This window comes from Acartia tonsa, chromosome 1, assembly GCF_053477335.1.
Source record: "Acartia tonsa isolate MP-2025a chromosome 1, ASM5347733v1, whole genome shotgun sequence".
Classification (NCBI taxonomy): Eukaryota; Metazoa; Arthropoda; class Copepoda; order Calanoida; family Acartiidae; genus Acartia; species Acartia tonsa.
Window position 1 is genome coordinate 38,583,154 of NC_137260.1, and position 10,932 is coordinate 38,594,085.

The following is a 10,932-nucleotide window of genomic DNA, read 5'->3' on the forward strand; positions in this document are numbered from 1 at the left end:
TTGAAAGTTATTGGTATTTCTACATTCAATGTAAAGATTTCTCCTTTTAAATTTTAATATCATTGAGGAGTACTTTTATTATTAAATGATCCTACAGGTTACTGAGGTTTATGATTAACTCCTAACAAACTAATATAAATACATAGAGAAAAAAATAAAAGAGAGGAATCGAAGCAACTAGAAGACGAAAATAGGCAGTGGGCCTAGAGGCCTACTCAGCGCTGTTGCCGCGCTAAAATTTATTGCTATTCCACTACTTTTCAAATGGGAGGATTAAAAATTATTAAAAAAAATATTTTTTTACTTTTTACTATTTCCATATTTAAGGCAAGAATATTAGATCAGATATTTTCGTTTTAATGTTTTAATTAAAAATTACATAGAATTTTATTTTTATTTAAAAAAAATTGTTCATGAAAGATGAATCCTTCTATTTCTTAAAAGGGGGAAATTTTTTCATAATGAACATTCAGCTGATTCTGACCGCCCACGGCTGTTTGCTAAATATCGCTTTTCTTTTTATTCACATTATTATTTATGATTGACTTACAAAAAGCCCTGGGCGGTTTTTGATTTTCGTCTGCTTCTAAATTTAGGGATGGGGAAGTAGTATTTTACCATGAAAAAGGGGTGAGTATTCATCCTCTTATCCTTTTTCCTTATGTATAAATATAATGTGTTTCTCTATGTCATTAGAAAGATCCTCTCATTTTGTTGTAAAATATTTATTATTTGAACTTTTATTATTATTATTTATTAAACCATTTAGGAGGGGATATTTACCCCCCCAAAAAAATTTTGGGGGGGTAAATACTAAATACCCCCCCCAAAATAAAAAATCTCTAATAAAAAATTTTTTGCGCGCTTCGCGCGCATTTTTAATGCTATATATTTAACAAAATTTAAATTACCCCCCCCCCAAAAAATTTTACCCCGGGGGTAAATTTTGGGAGGGGTAAACTAAATTTACCCCTGCCAACAGATTTCAGAGGGGGTAATTACCCAACCCAAGCAAATTTTACCCCCCGGGTAAAAATTTTGGGGGGGGGTAAAAAAAATTTGCGGCACGCTTCGCGCGCCATTTTACCCCCCCCCCCAAAAAAAACGAATTAACCCCCCTTAAAAAAATTTTAACCCCCCCAAAATAAAAAGCTTGGACGCCCCTGTCAGAAACTTTACCTTTATTTATTATTATTTATTATTTATTATTATATTTTTTAGTAGCGAAGCTACTCTATAATTCACTTTGTCCGTCAGTCAGTCCGTCAGTCAGTCCGTCAGTCAGTCAGTCAGTCCGTAACGCTATGGGGGAAATGAGATTTACTCAGCTCCTATAAAAGATAGAATGCTCAAATTTTTTGACAACATTCCCACCAGTAATAAGCACAATTAACTATAAAACATCATTGGCGGTCGGATCGATTTTTAGCAGGTTTTAGGCTATTTTTATATTTTTCACATTTTTCTCCATATCTCCAGTGTTTATGGTCCGATTTTCAAAATTTTTTCAGTTACAGATATCAAAATTAAATTTCCCGTCGTTTAAAGAAACAACCATGAAGACCAGACTGCCTTTTTAGCAGGTTTTAGGCTATTTTTATATTTTTCACATTTTTCTCCATATCTTCAGTGTTTATGGTCCAATTTTCAAAATTTTTTCATTTATAGATATCAAAATTAAATTTCCCGTCTTTTAAAGAAAACAACCATGATGGCCGGACTGCCTTTTTAGCAGGTTTTAGGCTGTTTTTTTATATTTTTAACATTTTTTTCCATATCTTCAGTGTTTATATTCCGATTTTCAAAAATTTTCAGTTATAGATATCAAAATTAAATTTCCTGTCTTTTAAAGAAAATAACCATGATGGCCAGACTGCCTTTTTGGCAGGTTTTAGGCTATTTTTTATGTATTTAACACTTTTTTCCATATCTTCAGTATATATGGTCCGATTTTCCCAATTTTTTAAGTTAAGGATTTAAAAATTATTTTTTTTTGTCGTTTTAAGTAAACAACCATGGCGGTCAGACTGCCTTTTATCAGGTTTTTGGCTATTTTTATATGTTTTACATATTTACCCATATCTTAGTCAATTTTGATCCAATTTTCAAACTTTTATGGGATATCAGTATCAAAATAGTTTTTCCCATTGTTATGAGCATCTTTAATATAATTTACTTTGACCATCGTCATCATACAAAATAAAACGAGGTTTCATGTTTTTTTTCCAATAAATCTATTCTTGATTTTAGTAAAAACCTTTTAAATCTACCTATACGTATTCCCATCTACGATTTTTTGTGCTTCGCTACTTATGGATGTTGTCATCCTTGTTATATAATATTTCTTTTTAAAATCACGATATGAATTATGACACTGTGCACAACAAAATTATTTTACTAGTCCAAAATTTTTAATAGTCAATAAACAACTTATTTTTAGTAGCGAAGCTACTCTATAATTCACTGTGTCCGTCCGTCAGTCCGTCAGTCAGTCCGTCAGTCAGTCCGTCAGTCCGTAACGCTATGGGGGAAATGGGATTTACTCAGCTCCTATAGAAGATAGAATGCTGAAATTTTTTGACAACATTCCCATCATTAAGGAGCACAATTGACTATAAAACATCATTGGCGTTCGGACCGATTTTTAGCAGGTTTTAGGCTATTTTTATATTTTTCACATTTTTCTCCATATCTTCAGTGTTTATGATCCGATTTTCAAAATTTTTTCAGTTACAGATATCAAAATTAAATTTCCCGTCGTTTAAAGGAACAACCATGAAGGCCAGACTGCCTTTTCAGCAGGTTTTAGGCTATTTTTATATTTTTCACATTTTTCTCCATATCTTCAGTGTTTATGGTCCGATTTTCAAAATTTTTTCAGTTATAGATATCAAAATTAAATTTTTCGTCTTTTAAAGAAAACAACCATGACGGCCAGACTGCCTTTTTAGCAGGTTTTAGGCTGTTTTTTATAGATTTAACATTTTTCTCCATATCTTCAGTGTTTATAGTCCGATTTTCAAAATTTTTTAGTTATAGATAACAAAATTAAATTTCCCGTCTTTTAAACAAAATAACCATGACGGCCAGACTGCCTTTTTGGCAGGTTTTAGGCTATTTTTATACATTTAACACTTTTTTCCATATCTTAAGTGTATATGTTCCGATTTTCCAATTTTTTTAAGTTAAGGATTTAAAAATTAAATTTTTTGTCGTTTTAATAAAACAACAATGACGGCCAGACTCCCTTTTATCAGGTTTTTGGCTATTTTTATATGTTTTATAGATATCAAAATTAAATTTTCCGTCTTTTAAAGAAAACAACCATGACGGCCAGACTGCCTTTTTAGCAGGTTTTAGGCTGTTTTTTATAGATTTAACATTTTTCTCCATATCTTCAGTGTTTATAGTCCGATTTTCAAAATTTGACCATCGTCATCATTCAAAATAAAACAAGGTTTCATGTTTATTTTATCCAATAAATCTATTATTGATTTTAGTAAAAACCTTTTAAATCTACGTATTCCAATCGACGATTTTTTGTGCTTCGCTACTTATGGATGTTGTCATCCTTGTTTTACTTATTCTTAGCTCATTTTTAAAATTTTTTTTTCAGAATAGAATGTTGGTGTTTGTTACTATGTTTTTCAATCTAATAAGACAAGAAAGTAATGGTTTCCTGATAGCTAACCAACATTTTAAGGCCCTATAATGTTTTAAATGCTTGCTATTTCATACTATTTTGTTTAAAATGCATACTTTTTCATACTATTTTTAAAAAATTTACATACTATTGCATACTATTTTTTAAAATTTTACATACTATTGCATACTATTTACTTTTTTTTTGCATACTATTTTATGCTATTTTGAAAAAAAGTCTGTGGCCACCCTGTGTTTTAGAAGTGTACCTCGTCCTCCAACTCTTAAAAAACATTTCACCTGTCCAGAGACAACCTGGAGGCCAAATCCAATTTTTAAAAATACCTTTAGGGAAACTACATCTCAAAAGGAACTTTTTTGTGAAATAACCAGTGTTGCGGAGCCGTTGAGCCGCCATATTTTGCTGGAGCCGTAATTTTCATTAAAAAACAGCTCCGGACTAGATAAATGAAGAGATTTTAATAAAGGGGGGGGGGGGGGGGGGTTTAATGCAACCATCTCGTAATCAATGTATAAATGGCACTTAGAATTCGAATTTTGATCTAAAATTTTGCATGAGTAATCCTTGGTAGGTCTATTTTCCCTAAATCAAACAAAAAGTTGGAAAAGTAGCGGCTAACGGCTGGCGGCTCATCCGTTTAGCCATTTGTTGGGTATTTTCAAGCGAAATCCATCACGAAACCTCTCTCTACATAATGCTCTTTTCCGATCCAAAACGTTTTCAAACGGTTCTAGCCGGTAGTTGATGGTACTACAAATCTTAAAAATGTTTTTTTTGTATCATTTCACAAGATTTAAAGCAAAAATATGTTTCAAAAGGTTGATTTCTACGTGATTTATGACAGATTTGCCCTAAAAATAGCCAAAAAACGGCTAAACGGCTGAGCTGTTAGTCGTTCCTTTTTCAACTTTTTTTTCGATTTAGGGAAAATAGACCTACCAAGGATTACTCATGCTAAATTTCAGATCAAAATTCGAATTTTAAGTGCCATTTATACATTGATTACGAGATGGTTGCATTAAACCCCCCCCCCCCCCTTATATTTTGGTAACTCTGTTTTGTCATGTGCAAATGCCCCTTTTAAGTTTGTCAAGTCCATTTTTATCAAAAATTCATAAGGAAAAAGGATAAGAGGATGAATACTCACCCCTTTTTCATGGTAAAATACTACTTCCCCATCCCTAAATTTAGAAGCAGACGAAAATCAAAAACCGCCCAGGGCTTTTTGTAAGTCAATCATAAATAATAATGTGAATAAAAAGAAAAGCGATATTTAGCAAACAGCCGTGGGCGGTCAGAATCAGCTGAATGTTCATTATGAAAAAATTTCCCCCTTTTTAGAAATAGAAGGATTCATCTTTCATGAACAATTTTTTTTAAATAAAAATAAAATTCTATGTAATTTTTAATTAAAACATTAAAACGATAATATCTGATCTAATATTCTTGCCCTAAATATGGAAATAGTAAAAAGTAAAAAAATATTTTTTTTAATAATTTTTAATCCTCCCATTTGAAAAGTAGTGGAATAGCAATAAATTTTAGCGCGGCAACAGCGCTGAGTAGGCCTCTAGGCCCACTGCCTATTTTAGTCTTCTAGTTGCTTCGATTCCTCTCTTTTATTTTTTTCTCTATGCAAAAATTGAACTTTTAAAACCTTCAAAAGTCAAAAATAGACGTGGGAAAAAAATATGTCGAGTTTTTCTTGATTTTAGGTCGGAGCCAAATCCGGAGCTGGAGCCACCATTATTACAGACGGCTACGCGGAGCCGCACCAAAATCAAACGGCTCTGCAACGCTGGAAATAACCTATCCTCTCATTCCAAAGACAAAGCCTATAATCAGTAATCACTGTTTACGCAAGTGTCAGAACTTCCCCTAACGATTCTGGGTTGTCAAAATTCCGTCAACTTAAAGGTTGCCCACGAAAAACCTGAAATACTTTTTTCTTCGCATTTCTCTAGTATGACGAAGTTTCCAGAGTTCGAATAAGTTATTTTTTCGCATTGTCTTACAAATAGCTTTCTGTGCATGTATAAATGTACAAATATAAAATTAAAACCAGTTTTGTTAGCCCCGAGATGCTGAAGGCACGGGTCAACAAAGTTTTTTTTTTAATATTGTACAGTTTAATATTCGTAGAAATCTGGATATATTAATTATTAATTTTCGATACATGATTTTTCAGTGTTGCTTGGAAACAATTTCGAAGCCATACTGGAAAAAAATATTATACAAAATAATTTTTACATGTCTTTCTACGCAATTCTATCCATCCCAATCTCGAAGCTTTTAAAGGGAAGGATTTTAGACTTCTGGATTGAAAGAAATTAAGCATGGCATCGTATGGTCACAGTTCCAGGAAATATACTGCAAGAGTACAAACAGTCTTTGACAAAGAAAATACATAAATAATGATATATCTCATGTCCTAAATAGATCTATTTTTAAATAATAAAATAATACGCGAGGTTTTTTATTTCAACCATCTCGTAATCAATGCGCAAATGACACTTGGAATCTGAATTTCGTTTTTAAACTTGTCATGTGTAGGTAATACTTTTAGGTATATTTTCCCTAAATTTAACAAAAAGTTGGAAATGTGACGGTTAACGGCTGGCGTTTTCTTGTGTGTGTTGCTAATTTAATGTCAAAAGTCCTATTGACACATCCTACTCCTGGCCGCACGGAACCTTATTCATCCGGTGAACGGCTGGTACTAGAAATTGAAAGAAAAAAATAGTTTTTGTCAGGGAGTTTTTGTATATTTTCACATGAATTAAAGCAAATATATGCTTCAAAATATTGATTCCTATGGATTTGCCTTGAAAATAGTTCAAAAACGGCCAAGCCGCCAGCAGTTACTGTTCAACCTTTTTTTTTGTCCAATTTAGGTATAATAGACCTCCAAGGAATTTTTCCTTTCATAAAAGTTTTGAAAGTAAAAATTAAACATTGACATAAAATGGGTATATATTAGCCTGTCCTGGATTTGAAAAATTTTGTTAAAATTTTTGCTCCAGCCAAAATGTGATTCATTTATGCAAAAAAATGACCCATGCAAAATATTTCTTCTGTAATGCAAAAATTGCGACGATACAAGCACTGCAAAGTTTTTCAAATGTGCAAAAAAACTGTTTTTAGTGCTTTAAATTTCAATTCTAGTGTGTCGATAAAGCGCTCTTATGCCCGCTGGACCTAGTTTGAGTTTCCTAGGATGAGAGGCAGTGAGCCAAAACTTGAATCGATACCAAAAAAAAATGGCAGCCCCGATTATAAAATATGAAGGTGTAGCAAGTAATCAAAATTGCATACGAGTTTCAACTCTACATTAGCCTGTCCCTATTAGCCAGAAGAAATATTTTGCCTTGGTCATTATTTTTTGCATAAATCAACCATATTTTGGCTGGAAGCAAAAATTTTCAAATCCGGGACGGGCTAATGGGTATGTCAAGTGCATACAAAGTAAAATTAAGACAAAAAATAAGTTTCCACTGCTTGTAAAAACTAATCGTTTAAAAATTAAAATGGTATAAGAGTTTGCAATAGCCAAGAAAATAACCGCTCCACATTAGATTTAAGTGTAGCATAGTTTAAATCGATGAAAAAATGTTGCTTTCTAAGTAGAAAATTTACCAGATGTATTACTTCAGCTACTAATACACACATAAAATACTAATTTTTCCTGGTAAGAAGCTAGTTCTTTCGGTTTTAATTATATCAAGTATCAACCAATTGTTAAAATTATATTTGAACTTTGCCTTTCTTTGGAACACCGAGCTTTTCTCATTTTATTTAAACATGGAAGCAGAGATGAAAGGACAAATGCACAATATTTCTTGTAGTGTCAGATTTTAACAAGGATGACAACATACATAAGTAGCGAAGCTCAACGATTATGAAAAGAACTCTGAAAAAAATGATCTATAGATTATGTCATAAAAAACTTTAAAAATAAAAATTACGAAACATTTTAAAAATGTATAAGGGTATTTTGAAGCATAAAGCTAAGAAAAACGTTAAAATCTAAAATTCGATTTAGCACCCCAACCAATTGTCAGTCTTATCTAGAAATAGATCTAGCACCCTAATCAATAAAGGCAACTTAAGAAAACTTGATGGAAACATGTAGTGTGAATTTATGTAATCCCTAAAAAATTCCAGCCATTTATCTCGGGCAGGAATTGAGAAAATTACAAAAACGTGTAAATCTAGAAATCGATCTAGCACCCCAATTAATAGACGGATGGACAAAACAATGTATAGAGTAGATGAGCATAGGTCAGTCATCTTCACTAAAAATATTGATACTAGTAGCCGAGAAAATCACGTTTCCCCCCATAGCGTTACTGACGGACGGACCAGGTGAATTATAGTATAAATTCGCTACTTAAAAGCAGATTAATATTTCGCTACGCTTCCTAAATCGTATCTAAATGGATCAACATTCAAAGTTTGAAATTGATAGGACAATTCTACAGTGTTCGCTACTAAAACTGAATATACAAAAAATAAATTTTGACAAAAAAAAACTTGCTTACAGAATTCTGTTTAAGGACATTTAGAACTTCATAATAGAGATGCTTCGCTTATAATATTGTACCTTAATGTAATAGGAATCCCTACTCCAAAAATCAGATCAATCGGATGATCATATCACATTCAAAACTTATTGAAAAATATAAAATTATACTTTTTTTCAGTACACGTACATACAGACATTCAATAAACATTTGCTTCTCTTTCTAAATCATATTTAACTACTAGGAAACATCATGCAAAGTTCGATATAGATAGGAAAATGTTATCATGCCTAAATTAACGTACAAGGCTATCAGTTAATTACGGACGGACCCAAATTACTGAAAAAGCTTCGCATTTAATTGTAAAGGGGTAGTTGCAAAAACTGCATTGAAACAACTTAGTGAACCACATATATTTTCCTATTGAAGGGCATTAAGGATAGCCTAACCACACTTTGCGAATGAAGAAGCCAAAACCTTCAGGACCTGTATGGTTTACGATAAAGGAGAAGTGTCAGTTCCATGGTTTGTAAAACCCTTCACTCAAGATTTAACAAGAAAAACATTCAGAAAAGCGTAGCTCTAATCAGAAGGGAAAAGAGCTCTTGGTTAATATTTAATGGGCATGTTAGGTAAATAACAAAATGTACGTTAGCCTTTATTATTAAATCCAGGTTATATTGGCAGCACTGGCAGTAGCGAAGACTACGTCTACATATTTTAAGATCCAGCTCAGGAAGGCGCAAAATCATCCCAAATGAACAAATTGAATTTGCTGTACATTCGATTTAATAGCAAGGCCAAGACCAAAATACTCAAAGAAATCATGAACAGACAATCAACGTATCTGTTAGAAAAGTAGCTTAGAAATAATTTAATAAAAATGAAAACAATTACTGGAGCAGTATTTATTATTTTAATAGCACATGATAACAGATAATTTAGTTACCAGGCTTGTTGAACACAAAGGTCAGACCGCACTTGCCGCAGGTTTGACGGTCAAAGTGGGCGGCCATGAAGACACCGGCACCGCAGGCCTCAGCAGGGCACTCCCTACGCAGACGGTTGATCTTGCCGTTGTCGTCAACCTTGTAGAACTTAAGGACGGCGAGCTTGACCTTCCTGTGCTTATGCTTGATCTTCTTGGGGGTGGTGTAATTCTTCTTCTTACGCTTCTTACCACCACCTCTGAAATAGAAGGAATTATTAAAATTTTAAAGAATCTTTTATGCCAAGCTACCTACACTCAAATAATTCAATTATTGTCTGTCAATATGCATTCAATTATGTTTCATTTATTAATATTCTATTAGGAAAATTTTGTTAACCCCCCCACCCACACATTCGCCCCTTCAACTCAATATTTCAGGCCGCGGCCCCTTAAACTAACAAAGCCTAACTAGAAAAAGAAATAACTCTTCCAGTAACATAACTCTAGCTAGATGTATATTGGAACATAAAGTTAGGACACTGCAAAATTGATTATCATTTTATTTACAACACAGCTATTTGTTTGGCTCTTTGTGTCGGAACAAATTACTTTTCAACGACAAAAATATCTTAAGTCCTAATCTTAGATCAATCAGAGTAATAAAATAACAAACCTCAGTCTGAGGACCAAGTGAAGGGTAGACTCCTTCTGGATATTATAATCAGACAGGGTACGTCCATCTTCCAGCTGCTTGCCAGCAAAAATGAGTCTCTGCTGGTCAGGGGGGATTCCCTCCTTATCCTAAAGCAATAACAACTATTAATAAAATTCAACCATGTTGCAATCCTTGATGTTAAACTAATTAAAACTGTGGCTTGCAGATTGATGTGTTCTTTGAAATGAAAAATATTCACAAATATGTATGAAAAGTTAGTTAAATTCACATCTGCCTGCAAGACACAAAGTCAAACAACTATGCAACCAGTTGACATACCTGAATCTTAGCCTTCACATTCTCGATGGTATCACTGGGCTCAACCTCAAGGGTGATGGTTTTGCCCGTCAGGGTCTTGACGAAAATCTGCATGATGAAAACACTACTCCTATGTCTTCCAAATGCAGATGTTAATGTTAAATTGAATTAAATTTTTGTCAGCGCATGTATAGAGCACTTTGAAGCGGGGGAAATGACGTCAGACATCCTAAACAGAGTTGTCGCATTTTAAAATGCAGATCTTACAAAAATGCATTTCTTCAATTTGACTATCAACAGCACCCTATAATTGCTTTTTTTCTGAAAAAAACATGCCATTCCGTTCACAATCAAGTTAAAAAATTTCATTAATTAATTTGTAAGAGCAAGAATTGAAATTAGTTTTTTTCTGTAAAATAAGAATGTGGCGACTCTGCTTTTCTTGCAAACCCAGCTTCAAAAATGGGGATTAATATAATTGTAGATTGTAATTTTTAAATTAATTTTTTAAGTTAATTTTTATCAAATTAGCGGTAAAATCTTTTAAAAATAAAATAAGAAGTGATCTACAAAACATAAACGATCTACCTTTTTCATCATAAAAAATAATATATAGAATGTCAAACAAATGATGTAAAATAAATTTACCTAAACAAAAATATATTTTTATTCGTGTTCTCTAAAATTTAGCTTTTAAAAATAGTTATATTTTATTTTTCATCTTTTTTATAAATCAGTACTCTATATTTTATATAGTCTATGATAATTATCAGTTTCATAAGCAGACAGATCAGCTGATCTATGTCCAGCCATATTTTTATTTTCCTTTTTCAAACTTCAG

General features: G+C 32.6%; 1 protein-coding gene across 1 annotated transcript; it reads right to left on the reverse strand.

The window, feature by feature from the left end:
- Window positions 1–9,080: 9,080 nt before the first annotated feature.
- Window positions 9,081–10,518, reverse strand: LOC145319036 (ubiquitin-ribosomal protein eS31 fusion protein-like). Its single transcript, XM_080160864.1, has 3 exons — window positions 10,113–10,518; window positions 9,792–9,919; window positions 9,081–9,375 (listed from the first exon to the last, which is right to left on the reverse strand). The coding sequence occupies exons 1-3, from the start codon at window positions 10,203–10,205 to the stop codon at window positions 9,129–9,131; spliced, it is 468 nt and encodes a 155-aa protein (XP_080016990.1). The 5' UTR covers window positions 10,206–10,518; the 3' UTR covers window positions 9,081–9,128.
- Window positions 10,519–10,932: the final 414 nt, after the last annotated feature.

Coding starts and splice junctions, on each gene's coding strand:
- LOC145319036 (XM_080160864.1), bottom strand. CDS start 10,205: ATGCAGATTTTCGTCAAGACCCTGACGGGCAAAACCATCACCCTTGAG. Junction 9,920..10,112: donor ATGTGAAGGCTAAGATTCAG/GTATGTCAACTG, acceptor TTATTGCTTTAG/GATAAGGAGGGAATCCCCCC. Junction 9,376..9,791: donor CACTTGGTCCTCAGACTGAG/GTTTGTTATTTT, acceptor CTTCTATTTCAG/AGGTGGTGGTAAGAAGCGTA.